The 16,460-nt window shown below is 41.9% G+C and overlaps 1 protein-coding gene across 1 annotated transcript in view; it reads right to left on the reverse strand.

Annotated features, from left to right (window-relative positions):
- The window catches only part of T265_05781 (hypothetical protein), a gene marked incomplete at both ends in the record, with an annotated part of 73,104 nt that extends 56,957 nt beyond the window's left edge, over positions 1-16,147 (reverse strand). The window contains 5 exons of the mRNA XM_009170875.1: positions 30-338; positions 1,479-1,797; positions 5,281-5,768; positions 12,146-12,467; positions 16,034-16,147. Coding sequence (XP_009169139.1) covers positions 30-338; positions 1,479-1,797; positions 5,281-5,768; positions 12,146-12,467; positions 16,034-16,147 — 1,552 coding nt within the window. The remainder of the gene's footprint in view (positions 1-29; positions 339-1,478; positions 1,798-5,280; positions 5,769-12,145; positions 12,468-16,033) is intronic.
- Positions 16,148-16,460: the final 313 nt, after the last annotated feature.

The following is a 16,460-nucleotide window of genomic DNA, read 5'->3' on the forward strand; positions in this document are numbered from 1 at the left end:
TACTTTAAGAAATGGTGAAACCACTGTACCTGGGAGCTTCATGAGACTTTGTTCAATCAAGTGAACACACGAGCTGCACGTCATTCCCGTGATTCGTAGATAGCAACGAGCCAAGTCAGGAGAGGAAGAAGCATGATTCGTTAGGTCTGGTGAAAAAAGTTGGCCTGATTTTTCCAGCCGTGAGTCATTTTTGCAAATCTGATCTTCACCGTTGAGAGGAATGGAAACAAAATTCGCATCCCTCAAGACAATATCCTCCGGCGTAGTTTCCAGTGGGTCACTGAGAGCTTTTGGGTCATCTGCTAGGTTGACCTGAATGCCGCTTTGAGGGATTTCTGCTGCAAGTGGGAAAGATATTGTTCAGCTACTTCGTAAAACATGAAGTGGGGAGTGCGTGGGTGATTTGGATATCTCTCCAGACTAATCCAAACGTTTGTGTTGGCCCATGATAGCTAGCAGAAGACACTTCCAAACAGAAGTTATTCCCTTCTGTAGAGCCATAACAATGTTGCTCATCCATTTTTATGGAATTATCGTAATGGTTTCTGCTTGATTAGCGATAAAAACGAAATTTTTTGGTGCGTTTTGGTTTGAAAATTAGGGTTAGAAACTATGAGGAGCTCAGACCGAAAATATATTTTGAGTGCCAGTACGGGTAAAACAGGTTTCCAAAAGACTTCTGTGAACATCTCTAGAAATACTATGCAATTTATCCGTTTAAAATAGAATACAAAACACGCGGGCTGACGTTGGTTAAAAACGGAGACCTATTGGAACTCGCGAAAATGGATGGAAATTCACAAAGGAAACAATAACTACAAAACAAATTTGCTTGATTCTGAAAACATAAATGTGCAGCCTTAGACGTCCCATGACTGAACTCCGGACCCCACTGACTGGCATGAGGTAGGTTTCAGGGTTGTGAAACAAATTTTCATGCTGGTGGCAATACGGTAGTGACGATGATGCCCACTTTATTAGAGGTGGATAAACTGAACGGGTACAATGGAATGTAAGGTTAGCAGACAAAGGAGAGCCTACGGTTGCACCAGCAGTTTTCAAGCTGGTAACGCAGATGGACAACAACCGTACGGATACAGTTAATCGTTCTCCAAAACCACTGACAAAGCCTTTCATTGGACATAGATGAGATCGAGATGGCTTTGTGGTTAAGGCGCGAGCTTACTGGCCGGAAGGTGGTTTGGGCCCGACCTCTGCAACCAAATGTGACATCAAACAACGGAAGAACGGATCAAAATTAAGTAAAATCAACCATCCCGTGATACGTTTGGGATACCTGCGAACGAGGTCGTTTGTACACTATTGAACATACACTTCCCATCAATAATAAGCTTGAATCTTCCTGGAATAAACAGTCTTTTTACTTTTTTGATTAAAGAAACATTATATTCAACCCGATTTCTATTGAGTACACACCTGATAAACACGATGAAAGCGATGAAAGCTTGGTAACTCACCCTGATCACTGGTCACATCTGGTACGGTACGAAATCCAAGTTCGTGAATCTCTTCATGTAACCGGGTGATGTCAGTTTGCGATAGGATTTGTGTCACATAAGTCCACATCATTACAGACGCCTCATCAGTATGGGTGAATGTCAGTGAACTCGTGAACTTCACTTGACTGTTTTCGAGAGAGACAGAACATGTTGTGAACCTTATGCCATATCGTAACGGGTTCTCTTTTAGGCGCTCGCTGAAATGGCTGTCAATGGTTCGCGTACATGAATTGCAGTGCATTCCGTAAACCGATATGGAAATTTCGACAGTGACGCCCTGAAACTTTAAGAGGGAAGCAGTGAAACTGATGGCGTAAACCACTGCACGAGCGTCATGGTTACGAAGAATAATAATGATGAACAGCAATATGAGCAAATCGCGTGTCGCAATGATTGCGTACCCAGCTGCGTTTTTAAGAGCAAATCCTTCAATAGCATGGTTATTGGAACTAAGCGAGTCTCTTTTTGTACTTCTCCAACCTGCAAGCCGAGCTGAAGCGATCGGACCACCAATTTTCTCCAAACCCATGAAAAATCATGACAAATTTTGTTCTTCATGCTGTTCTCCTTTAGTCATCTTCTACCCTATGGGACAATTTTAAAAAAACTCCAAAACTACGACATCATGACCATGTACTCCAGGAGGAATTTTCGTTCAACCAAATTAAAGTTGGATTGGACATTGTTGTGGGGCATCGTATTTTACTGATTGTCTTAAGTTCCCCAGTCCTTAGAATTTATTTTCTTTGACTGAGCTCATTCGTTTTCTGTGGGTGTTATGATTCATTGGTAGTCTGTGCACGTATTAGGGGCGAAATCATGGGCTTGATAAATGAGCACACTCAAAAGTGGTGGTGTTTTATCCTCAACGCTGTAGCCTCGATAATTATGACCTTGAAGCAGTCCTCTTACGACATCAAAATCGGAAGACCAAAAGGTTTTCATGTTTGCTGAAAAATATTAAGGAGAGTTGGAAGTTCCAGATATTTTTTCATTATGTAGCAGTACCAAAATCTACCTACCGACTTATGTTTTTGTGCGTAAATGTGCTGTTTTCTCATCCATTCATGAAACGAATCATGTGACCGCAATCTTTATTCGAAAATGTCACGGAGCTTCTCGTCATCATATTTTAACGGACATTAATGCACGGATGTTGACTAGCACAGCAATCACTTGAATCAAATACCTGTCACACTGCCCTATCCCTCTGACGAGTTCGGAAGTACACGCGGTGTGAAGGTGCGTGGGCGGGCGAACAAGGACAACTACCGAGCACGTGACAGTTAAACCGATGGTTACCTGACTCGTCCATTCGCCAGCATTTGAAACTGAGGGAGGACGTACGATATGTATGTGAGAACGCGAGAAAACATGGGAGCAGTGGAAAAAAACTGAGAAATATTATTGAGACTCAAATGGAGAGTATGGTAAACCCTCAAGTCCCCATTTTGTGCCCTCGTTTCAGAAAAAAAATTTCTGGAATTCACAGCAGTAGCCTCTGGACAACACCGTATTGAGCAACACGTTGACAGTGGAAGTGAGTACTTGTATCCACAGGATTTCAGGTGGGGAATCTGAAGGCAGATCTGGTAGCCTACAATTATGCAGTTATTACCAAACAAGAAAGAAGTGCTTTCACAATCACATATCACAGATGATTTTAGAATCGTACTCTCCACCAAGGTAGCCAAAAGTGTGTACCTGAAGCACAGACGCATAATGTTTGGTCATCATTCAATGGCAGGCTCCGTTTAATTCGGTTATATTGGGGTCAGCTGACCAACACACATTAATGAATAAGACAAATGTTATTTGATCATCTTAACACAGCTACCGGAAATGGGAGAAAACTTATTGAATAAACGGGATTCACGTAGTTTTTTCTTGTCGAAGATTCACCCACAGATAAGCACAACGAAAGAGGTTGTCACTCTTCTCTAATAAACGTCCCTGCAAGACACATTCGACAACCAAAGAGGAAAACCTATTTAACATGGCGTTGAAATTCTTCAACTGTAATCCAACTGGTGGAGCATCTGTTCAGAAACCTTGGCGTTTTACTTTTTTTCAGCAATATATGTACCTACCAACATCTGTCCTCATAATTCTTAACACTTGAAGTAATGTCGTTAAACTGCTATTTGCGGACCAGTGCTCATAGGTTGCCAACCACCTGTATGCATCGGGTTACACGTTCGGATAAATTTTCGAACCGATATTCACATATGAAGGCTGGCGTTTGTTTCCGGATCAGCCTGCCACCTCGAACAAAGCCGGTGGGATCTCGCACTCGGCGTGCGCTGAGTCACGTTTGCAGTCAGTCGAACTCGTTATTCCCGGAGTAAACTAGCAGTTGTGAGACCATCAGACATGCACTTTGCCTAAACATGTCACTGGGCATTTAAATATGGTTATTATTTAGTCAGAACGTCCGAGTGTCAAAAAGAAGACAAACGATCTGCTGCTGCGGCTCACCCACTGCTATGCACGTGTTGCTGTGGGAGTTCCGACGGGCATCCGTCCCTTTTCTATACAAGCCGTTTGTACCCAGGGCTTGTTGCGACTGTCAGGCCATACACGCCATAGATTACGGCTCTGACGATGTACAGGAATGGATCCACAACAGGCTCTAATCGATTGCTTCGATTAAGGTTACCTCACGCATTCTGGGCGTGCATCCCAGCTGCACTTTTTCATTTATGGTCACATCGTATCAAGACATCAGTCAGGCATAAAGTAAGGCGTGGTCATAAACATTCTGAAGATTGAAAGTGGTTCTGCTTGAGTGGGAATGAAATGGTTCAAACGGAGCTTGAGTTGCTCGAAAGTGGATGCTCTAGTTAGGCACTAAAATGTCGCTTTTGCTAGTTCTTCAGTTCTCATATACACTTCCTTGAGATTTAGCAATTTATTCGTCGGCACACCACGTTTTCAGGATAGAACAACTTCGTCCTTAGCTCTTAACTCCAAGAATGCTGATAAGTCATCATACCAGATCTCTCTTGTTCCTATGGCACAGAAGAGAGTGAACAACGCAATAGTATGCAAGCAGATTTACGTATACTGAGCAATAGCACTTGTGGGTAGGATTTGGTTTAATTATGTGCTCTGTACTTTGGTGGAATAGTACATTCTTTTTGGTATCGTCATAGTTTGTTTGACTTTAAACGAGTAGAAATCAATTTAAAAAATCAAAAAGCCACGCAAACATGAATCCAGGTCGTCAGTATAAGAGAACATCTTTGGCAGATCATGCACTGTCCTTTCGGAGAATGGTGTCAGTTAGCTAGATTCGTGTGGGTGTGAATATGGATAGTGCATCAAAGTTTTAGAATACCGTTTTTGTCGAGCACTGAAAGTATCTCACGAACTACATCATAGAAATGATATCAACGTTGGCCTGAAGCGAACCAATAGATCACATTCGAATATCGGGGGGCGAGATGGTTCAACTAGTTAGAGCGCGATTGACTGACCAGAAGGTCGGTGTTTCGAACCCGAACTTGCCTCTTGACTTTCTCTGTCTAGTCTTGGGCAACCTGGCAGTATCCCAGCCCTCGTGCTTCCTTCGGGTAGCGTGGCAGCTAGACACCGGAAGGGTGTTATATCTGAACGATTCTTTATATTCGAATATCGATTAGTCACTCTTCAAGCACGCTTGCCTACCAAACCATGGTTGAAGGTGCGGTAGTGCGTCATTTTTATAAGAGGGGAAAGGTTGCATGATTCGATTTCATAAATGTCTTGCTTGACTTACCGCCGTGACAGTTATATCCTTTGTGGGAATCAACTTCAACCTGGCAGTGAGAAATTCATTACTAGTTAAGCTGTCTGAAATGCGCCGGTCCATTTCACTGTACACAACATCCAGATAAATATTCGGATCACTGGACTGAGGACGTAGCTGAACAATGTGCAGACCACTCGGGGATGCGGACAAAATGGTAGGGGTTAGGGAAGCGATGGGTGGAATAGATCGGATGCGTTGAAGTACTTCATCTTTGGATACTGTGCTGTTGCGCGATTGAACAAGTAGCAGGTTACCAAGACAGGAAGGCTGTTGTATAGTATGTACATCTGTAGCCTCACCAGAAGCTAGACTAGAAGAAACCGTCTGAGCTGGGTGCATGGTGCGAGTGAAAGATGGGAAGGAATCTCTCTTTTTGGTTGACCTGAGTATCACACAGTGTTCTGAATTTTGACATTCGACGTTGAAATCAAGCTCGCGTAAACAAGTTACCAGTGCTGGAGAATAAAATACATATTAGTCCATCAGTACACAGCAGTGATCAATACTTAAGCTTTAAGGCAAACCTGCAGAACAAACGTATGTGTCTACACTGCGTTTGGTTAGTTAACCAGAAAAAAGAACCCGGACCAAGGCGAAGTGACAATATCTGTTCAAACATCTTGTGAAATGCGGATTTGTACACCAATTTAGCCTTATCTGAAATATTGGGTATTTCACTGTGTAGAAAACTGCTTGCTGTTTGAAAAAAATCGAATTGCCGACAACGTGCGATTCTCGATCTAAACGGATGTTGACTTATTCAGCCGATCAGAATTCTGGTGACTACTCAGCTGTGTGACTACATGGCAGCATCTTATTGCGGCTAGGCCACATGAATATTGAGGCAAAACAAGCTAACTACTCAGCTAACTACTCAGTCATTCAATAATCACGAAAAACAAATTCAGCAGCTATATTAACCGGTCAGTGTGAGTGTAGCCCAGACGATAGCAGTTCTGTAATTGTCCACCACAGGGCTACGCAGCTGAGCATTCTGTTCACATCTGATGAGTTCCATTAAGGATGAAAGGACTGATCCAACTGATTTTCTTGAAGGCCGACATCCTCATTATAGGCATGGACAAACTTGAAGGACAGTGACTGGTAGGGGGAGAATTTTGTTTCATACGGTTACTTAACGAGCGTTAAGTATAAATTAAGAAGCAGCACTGATTACTCAGTGGATCGTTTGCATGCGTATTCGGCGTGAAAAAGGGATTCAACTGAGATAGGAATAATGAAATAGAAGTGTTGACAGAAACTCAGGAACCACCATATCTTTACGTCATCAAGCACAACAAAACCGGTGCAGTACCGTCGACGAATTTCCATTGAACCCCATACCAACTAAAAAGTCTTGGTTTGTGATCAACGTTGATTTTCTCCATGCAATTGGAGCGTGCAAATTTAGTTTGAGGCAAGTAAAGCATTGGCTGACAAAGTAAGCGACAATATTTCGGTATTCAGCGGCAAAAACTCTGAGAAACATATTCGGTAAACTAAGAGAAACACTCGGTATGGTTTCACTTCTGACATAAAAGCTACATCAAGCAAAGTGACAGGGCTATGAGGTTGATTGGGATTTAAGGCGGAAGGGGGACCAATCAGCTAAGTCAGGGTAAATCAGTGTTAGGTGTCTGCTAAGGGTTTTCGTTTGTTGGGGTGGGTGAGCAAGTGTTAAGGCTAATGGGGATGTGGGTCCACCTTAAGGTTTAGTGTGTAATTTCTTGGCTGTTTGGCATGTACAGACCTTGTGCAATCCTTGCAATGAAATATATACACGCACTCCCCAGTCCTTTGAACTGGGAGGAGATTCTTTCAAAACTTCTCCGAAAATGACAGCTTCTCAATTGGTTTCAAGCGTTCCCCGACTGAGAAACATTGTTAGAATATTCACACTAACCAGTGTTAACGACTTGATTGGCCGCTTCCTGACGAATAGCTAACCTGAAACCTGACAATCGAAAGCTGTTGTAGAGTCTAGCGAGAGTTCTGTTTAAGAATGAAGTTAAGGCTTTCTCCATAAGGCGATTCTCGTAGGGACACATCCTATCATCTGTATTTATCAGGAATGGTTTTCATCCCCGTAAGCTGCAAACATTCGTGGCATAGATCACTTATAGATAGCATCTCTTCCCAAACTTGAAGGGCGACAAATAAGGATAGATAATCGTAATACAATTCCACCACTTGAGATTTTAGGCACTCAATACTACTGAAACAAAGACTGAGTTGTAGCAAAACTGATGGCAAGATTTCATGAAGGTACTGAATTGGTGGAGGCTGAAAGCAGACGACGGTGTAATGATCCCCCAAAGCTACCAAGAAATTTCTAGACCCGCATGGAGATTATCAAAAAGCACATAGAAATTATTCTGTAGATTCACTTCCACCGACCTTTACTACTTCCTCGTACATGAACAGATGCGCTACTATAACTTACTTGAATGCAAGAAACAGATTATCTTTGGTCTTTTCTTTGTTGCTGAGGCGCCTGCCTTATACTGCTGAAACATATTCTTAGGTGAGCAATGTCATTGATCATTGATTACCACTAGTTTATAGCGAGTGATGTCATTCTAAGGAGTTTGTTGTCTTCTTGCACACAGTGTTCACATGTGCATTTCTCGAAAGTAATCAATCGTACGGTGACAGCACTGCATCGGTGACCGCTCCGTGCAAACAAACACAGTGTTTGGATGTTTATTTGTCGAGCTGACTAATTTGAATGCAGGCGCATGACAGTGTGTTCGCGAAGGAGATACTATAATTACCAATTTACAAACATAATGACAAACCCACCATTGTGTGGGTGAATAGTTAGATACAGAGCAAATAGTACCGTGAAAAATCTGAATATTCCTCTAGTCTTTCATCTGCTGGAGACAAAGTAGTTGTTTCAAATGTCCAAGAACTAGTGGACCATTTTTTCGGGTTTGATTTCACACACTACAACCGATAACTCAATGTCTATTAAGTGTCTAATGATAATGATGATAATAATAGTAAGAATAAAGTGTTTACCATTCATAACTAAGGATAATTATCTTGGCTTGTCTGTGATAGTTGTTTACGGAAAGGACCGTAAGGATCTCAGCAGCATTAATTCGAGTTCATCACATTTTAAACATTACTAACGACCACCAATCCTACCTTTGAGTCTTTTTTGCCACTAAAGGTAACACTAAAGGTAACATGGACAGAATATTCATTTAAAGGAAAAAGTATCAGAAATAACGCTTACTGGTAGTCATTCTCTCGCACCAGTGCCGGATATCACACACCCAAATTCGTGCTTGGGCTGGCTTTTCGAGTTTATTGTGGTCATATGATGTTCACTAGTCAGCAAACTGAAGTGCAAAGCTGGCACTCTAAGAGGAGCTACCGAAGACAAGTGCTTCGGAAAACACAACTGCACGGCGACAAAAATACTGATACAAGAGATAGCGCGCCGGTATTCGTCATCTTCTAATGAAAAAATAATGCGGTCTGATTGCTTGGGGAGAAAGACCGTAATTATCATCGATCGTGGCAGTTTTGTGTCAATCAATGTTCCTGAGTCTGTGCATAATCACACAATAAGCTAGTCAATAAATTTCGTTTTATTAAGTGATGGCGACTGATCAGCGTCGGTCATGTGTGTCTGTGTCCACCAAATTTTCCTGAACTACGATGTCGTGAGACGGAGACAACATTTTTGAAAAGGCGAGAATGCTAGCACTGCATCTCCGTCCACGCGCACATACGTTGCCGTCATTGTATAATTTCCTCAGTGTCCTAAGGACCTCATGTAACATACCGAGTGTATCTTGATTCTCACTGCTTCTGTGCCTCAGAGGGTGCTTTTGAGGGAAAAGCTAGAGACAAATGAGTCAACATACAAAGAGCACACAGCTGTATCCATTGTTCTCATTTTTAAAATCAGCATAACTCAGGTGCGCGGTAATGTCAGAAGCAAAGTGCAGGTTCTTCAAAAGTGTAACTCAGAAGCTTCTCGTATCATTGATGGCATTATAGAAAGTGCATTTGGGGATATAAATATCGAGATCCTTGAGTGTTTTTGTGAAACAGGCGATAAACCATTCTAACCGCAGGTTTCATATGGCAAGAAAATGCGATGAGAATTCCTGCACAAACTAAACGAGTATGATTCCAAGTAAATAAAAGATGACTGCATAAATTTCAGAAGCACTTCAGAATAAGTCTTCGTGGTTCCAACGGAGAAGGGGTCAAGATTCTGATTACAAATCCGGTTAATTGTTTAAGAGGGCTACTGAAAAACAGATAAAATTTTGATGAGACTTTCACCTTCATCAGAGATGCCCCCACAAAAATTCCCCCCAGAGGGGGGGAATGTGTGAGAATAAAGGTAATGGATGGGGCACTGGAAAAATTCACCTCTCGGAAGAACCTCATTATGGATCGAAATGTCATATAATAGAAGGCCATCATAGTGCACGAATGCTTCAGGAGCATGCCTTCGTCACTAAAAAAACATGATCTGCAAAAATGGCTATTCCCGTTGGTAAGCGTGTTGTCCACTTGCGAATGAAGTTACATCAAGTAGAGCTACAGTTCTTGCCTGTTAATATAAGACCCCAAGTGCAACACTCTTGCGGGAATAACCAACTATGTAACTGATATGAAGAAAGCACTGTCTGGGGCATATGGCGGATAACTTGAGTGACGTTCCTTTCCGCACGTAGTTGTTTGAATAGGCTTTATTTTAGGTTATTTTGTATAATGCTGTATGGTCTACAAATTTTTGAGCGTGCGTTCAAGTCAACAATATGATTGAGTTTTGTTTTCCCGATGGCGAGTAAAGTGCTCAATTGTGGTCTCGCTGGTAAACGTAGGAGGACTTTCAGCCTTCTTCCAGAGAATGTGATTTTCGACCCGTATGTTGGATTCAGCACGCATTCGGATATGTATCATAACATTTTTGTTACGGACAACTAAACAGCTTATAATGAATTCATTGAGAACAATCACCATTCACCAGAACTAAGAGGAAAAGATCAGCCGGGACGGTAAGTGACAATTACAACGTCGAATGCGTTCAGCAGTTTCCCTCCGTTTGTCGGATATCCTTCCTTCGGTCAGTATACCCAACTAAAGTATCATGAACTACGGAAAGATTAACAATTCACGCTCGAAATGTTTAGATTGCTTTTCAGTCATCTGTGGTTTATATCATGGTTCATTTTACGTAAACCAGTAGAGCCAATTTTTATTCCCTCCTCCCCATGTCAAATAAAGCAGTCTAAAGACAGACTGAAGCTACAGAATTAAGAGCTTGTCACAGCAACGAGAGAGTAGGCTTACGGGAAAGGAAGGATTTCAACCAGTATCTGAGATTGTCCACCCCGTGGGGGTAGCACTGTACTGGACAACATCACCGGGCCAAAATGCTTGCAGGTCGAATGCTTCATTGTCTTCCTTAATTTTGTCGATTTAACGGTACCTTGGCCAACATGCTTGTTTGGGTCCCAAAGTCAACCAGATGGTTACAGGTGGTTTTATTCCAAAACCAGAACAATGTATAGAATGCTATCACAGCCGACCAATATCTGTAGAAAATTCAGTTCGTCTACTTAGTGAATTTGATTTTTACGAAAATCACAAAAAACATTAGTGTAGTATTGATGGGCCCCAAAGATAGCCAGGCTTGTAAAACAACACATTTCAGTTGCCAGCATCGGAATTATATTGATAAGATTGCGAATGCTAAAATAGGTTACCTGATGATATTTGTTTGATTATAAAGGCCAATTTGAGTGGAAACCAGGAGACCCAAGGAGATAATTTTATGGATTATCTTTACAGAAACGAACCTGCCGCATCCATTCAGGCAAAAAACTCCTAGTCCCAATAGAGGTATTTTCACATGCAAGAGAAAAAAGTATGAAGAAACAGCACAATGGTAGTGCCTTTTTCATCGACCGACGGATATACACCGACAGACAGGTAGAAACGCCTTACACTAAACTGAAGCGTCACTGAACGATCCAAGACATGAAGAAGAATGGTCTTGACTAACGGCTAAGCATGGAATATTTTGCACAGCTTCGATGCGTGCCAAAAATAACGAACCCGGAACACAATTAAGCCAAGCCCAGTACCTAACTAGTCATCGATTTCTTAATGAACATGCACATAGTATTGAAGTGGAAAGTTCGTTTTTAATGAACTATTCGACCATTATAGTGGTGCCCTACTTGAATATTATCAGTTCTAGCTATAGAAACGCCGAGTTATTCAGTTTCTGAGGAACTAACACAAGTCAAACTGTGGTATTTCATGAAAAACTGAAAAATCTGTTAGAAAAAAAATAAAAAACAATAGAGTTGCAGTCACCCTTGTCCAGAGAACTTCAGACATCTTCCACGATAACCGCTGGTATCGTAAAGATCAAAGCTGTTCTCTATGAAGAAGAGAGTGCTGTCATTGTATATTAAAACTTTCTGTGATTTCCACCATTGGACCATCACTGCCCAATGGTGATCGTTCACCGAATGCATACTGAGCTCACCGGTGTTATATGTGCACATGAAGTCGACGAACTATCATCTACGTGTCATGTGTATGATGATCATACTAGGAAAGTAACTGCAAACCCACAGGAAGAAGGGTTGAACAACCTGATGGAATTCACCCGGGATTGAATTTGGAAACTACCAGCCGGCGCCAACCCAGAACTCAACTGTATGGTAATTTTACGTCTTACTGTCCATTCTATGATTTGTTCCGATGATGAGCAGCTGTATGAGATGAAAGCACATGACATACAAGTAGTAATTTTCACTGCCAACGGTCTGCTAGCTGAACTTACTTTGCACAGTTGCGACGTGTGGAAGATGATAAATAGCAACACGTAACCTGTGTGCTTGGTTGTCAGCACAAAGGACACCTGAGAGTTCATTCAAACTATGCTTCACATAGTCCACTTCTTCCCCTGTGACTGGAGGTTCAAGTTGAACGTATGAAATGTTGACCGTAGGTTCCACAGAAATATTAGCGTTCGGGAATAAGGTGGAAGGATCTTTGGGTTCTGCAACGAATCCGATCTCACTCACGGCAGCAGCCAATGTCGATGCATTCAGACCAGCTTTCGACGAATATACTATGATGGCTTGTTTCTTTTCCAAACTGACCTGTAATGGCGGTGAAAAACCACAACATGCATCAGATATTTCTACAAAATATTTCAGATTTGCAAAAAAAGGTACATCTCCATCATGGATTTGTGGTTTGACACCTATGTGACCCTAAAAAAGGATCCATGACTAGTTATAGTTAAATCATATGAGTGAATACATTTTTAAATTTCGATCAAGAGTTTTTTTTATGTAAATGAGGCTAATCTATGCTGAAAAGTACTGAGTTTCTGCTTGGTGCGTCCAGCTCAGCATACGCCAGGCACAGTTGAAGGACAAAATCTAGGCCAAGACCCATCGGAGGTCAAACCGTCCGACGTGGTCATATCCGGTTGAAGCAGGAAATACCTCTTGATCACATGATTATTTCATGCTGTCTCCAACCTTAAATAGGATTTTTCCCGGTAAGACTGGATCCAAGACATGCACCCGTTGATGTAATTTAGCTATTGTTACCTATTTTTATTGGTTCTTGGGTAAGTGGTCGGTTCACTACTAAATTCCAGACACGCCTCAACTTAAAAGCATGGCTAATTCTATTCTGCTACAGATATCCATGCAAGGTTTGCTATTTATTTCAGTTAAGGAGGGACAAATTCTTAAGATGGATAATACCAGCACAGTAGCCAAACTAAATACAAACTAAACACGAACAAACTATAAGAATTCTGACAGTGAGGCACTACCAAAAGACTGAGGGAAAAGTATGAGTGTAGGCGTCGCCTGCTGTTTGATTGCCGTTCTAAGTTGCAGACTCACATCACAAGCGACAGTCCATTGCCTAACTGAGTACTTCAACCATATCTGTCGGTAGGTTATTCTATATGTTTACTACCATTGCAGTGGAAAAACTTTTGAAACTTTTTAAAGCTCGTGTTTTTAAAGTTACTGCTAGTTCCCCTTAGTACCAGCCAGTTGCTCAGGTAATAAGAGTGCACCAGCATCCAAACGTCAGGTCCACAATGGTTCTCCGAGATTCTGGGTCAATGAATGATATTTCTTCCGACTCTAAAGCTATCCTGGCGACCGTTTATTGCATTCTTTGTAGAATAAAACATACACCAATGGTGCGTGGAATGTGAGCCAATGCTCTGCACTTCAACACAAATGGTACTTAAGTGCTCATTCACCTCGAAATGCTTCGTTCAATCCACAAGTAAGCTTTAAAGGGCTCACAAAAATGACAACTTCACTGTCAGTCAGCAGCGTGCGATTCTAAGTCATTGAGTCATCTCGAACCTGCAACTTCAAACCCAGAAATCCATCTTTTGTGACTCGAGGCGGTGCTCATACAGTAATACTTTGTAGCTACAGTCCCACCAACCTGGCGCTAAGCCCCATTCGCCGGCAGTCTGAGTTATTTTATCAACCAACACATATTTAGAGGTAATTTGATAGCACTGATATGGCAATCCATAAAAATTCCCTAATCCGATCGGTAATATACACAGAAAGTTGGCAGTCACATAAGAGATCAAGTTAGGCTATGTAGTTTTTCCGGTTAAACTCCATACTGGACCCTAGGTATTTGACATTTTTCTGGGTCCCCAAGTCCTCGAGTTGGTAGCACAGTATCTGTTATTCGGGAATCTGCGTTGACGATAAGTAGAAGTATCACTGACTTTACATAGAAAGTGATTTCTACGCACCTATTCATGGCCTTCATAAGTACAATGGCTGGACTTAGGGGGCCGTAGTTGTATGAAGTATGCTTACCTCCTCAATCCTAAAAAACATTTACCCGGTTTATCCTCCACGCTTGGTGCACTAAAAATGCATTAGAGGGGGTTAAAATGAACGCAGCCAGTAGTAGAGCTACATGATGAAGTGCCGGAGAATGCGTACGATATGGTCCCGGAGAGTTTTCCTCTTCGGTAAAGAAGAGGAAGCATATCTTCCTTTCCTCAAACCAAAATGTTCACTCTTATGTCCGCATTTTATCCTTCAAATTCTACTTTCACTCTTTTCCTCAAGTCATTGAAAAACTTCAACAAATGTCTTACAGAGGGTAGATGCTTTTGGGTTTTTTGAGATTGGCTGTTCATGAGCACAGGCAGCTGTTCGGATAGATATTGGGATACTTCCTATTCCGTTCGGTTTTCACCGGATCAGTCGGCTTGATTTTGAAGGACTTCGTTCTTTTCTTAGTTTTGAGCGACATGGTTACCCTATATTTTCTTATATGTGGCATGATCCAAATGCTATCCGCACCATGTACTTGCATGCTAGGTTTTCTCGAAGGCAAGTGGCTCTTGACGACGCTAGAGATCTTTTAAGACGCATTTTATTGCCAAAGTAGCTAATGCAGTACACGACTCTGCCAAACACTGTTCTGTTGATTTCGCGTCCTAAAATAGTAACATAACGTTTTTCGTCACAATATTCATGTATTGAGCTTGATCCATCTGGCCCACCAGCTTCGGATGCGCACTCCAGGTAGACCCTGGTAAAACGTTCCCACTAAGGTCTTAAGTGCGAAAAAGAGCCGTACGGCTATATAGAGTGAAATACGAACTTTATCGTTTCATGGTTTGGTTAAGTCTCATCCCCTCGATTACCATGACAAATGGTGCGAATAAGTTTAACTCTGTAACTTTGTTCTAGTAACTTTCATAATATACATGCTACCGCCTTCACATGAGTGATGCCTTGGGGTTGATTCTCACCGTCTTAAACTACTGCACACTCCTGTCCTTCCGGGATACGATCGCATGGCTGATACCCAGTTCCATGTATATCGTGCTACTGATCACGTTTCACCTTTCCTTCTTGGGTTAAGTCTCCTTCTGATCAAACTTTGGTGCTGCTAAACAACCACACGTATTTCTTGCTCGTCTTTGAGGTCTAGCTAGAATCATCTGACTTTTAGGTCCATTGGTTTTCTCCATCATGCCTGCGTTCAATTTTAGTGCGTTTTACTGTAGCCATCTCCCCTCCCGCTGATTCCGATCTAACCATTCGCGATTGGTCGTCACAGTCATTGTCGTCTTCTTCATCATCATGACCATCACCGTCACCATCACCATCATCTTCATCGTTATCATCGACAGCATGACGTCACGGTTCAACACTGGGCAAGGAATTGAGGTATCTGTGTCGGTAATCAGTGTAATTGTCTCCCTGCACTGTCTCTACATCTGAAGACAGAAGTCTATGCATCCATCTAGAGGCTGTATGAATTTGGACACTTGCGGTTCTTTATCCACAGTGAATCATACCTACCGATCTCAAGATGGACACGGATCACAATTTGAAGCGATCTCCGTTGGACGCCCTGGCACTGGTAAGAAATTTGTTCATAATTGATAAGCTCTGCGTTCGATCTCGGAATAATCTCCGTCATTAACTCCACTGTTTCTCGGATTTCAAACCGAATATTAATCAAGAAATTAACTTGCATGATACGGTCCAGGAAGCTAAGACAGGGACTGTCAACGAAACACTTGGAGCGGCTGGCTATTCAATGTCTGAAACTAATCGATTAGTCAACATCTCCTTGAAACAGTCCCGTACCATAATAAGAATTGAAAGATTGACCGTCAAATTTTTATGAGATAACTTACGTCTACATGATGTACCCCTTGTTTGCCCTTCAACGTGGAGGCGATTAGACAGACACACGAATGACATGTCATCCCGTCTATATGTAAAACACTAAGGATATCCTGATCTGTCATCTTTCCAGCATTATTTCAATTGGCGCCACAGAATCCCCCAACAATTTATTAAATGAACTTGTGAATTTAGAGCAATTAAACAACTAAAATGCGAACTTTCGAGATCCCAGTAACTTTCAAGGTTATCAACTGAATACAGAGAACTTGAACACTCTCGTATGACCCACAGGCAAAAATGAAGAAGTTTCTTTAGGTCTGTCTGTAGGTTCTTAACTGATTTCCTTTCCATGCGATGAAATATCAACCTTACTCATGCCGCTGGTCGAACCAAGAGTTTTTCAAGTAAAATTGTACCCTTTGAAAGTTTTTATTG

This window comes from Opisthorchis viverrini (genome assembly GCF_000715545.1).
Source record: "Opisthorchis viverrini unplaced genomic scaffold opera_v5_114, whole genome shotgun sequence".
Classification (NCBI taxonomy): Eukaryota; Metazoa; Platyhelminthes; class Trematoda; order Opisthorchiida; family Opisthorchiidae; genus Opisthorchis; species Opisthorchis viverrini.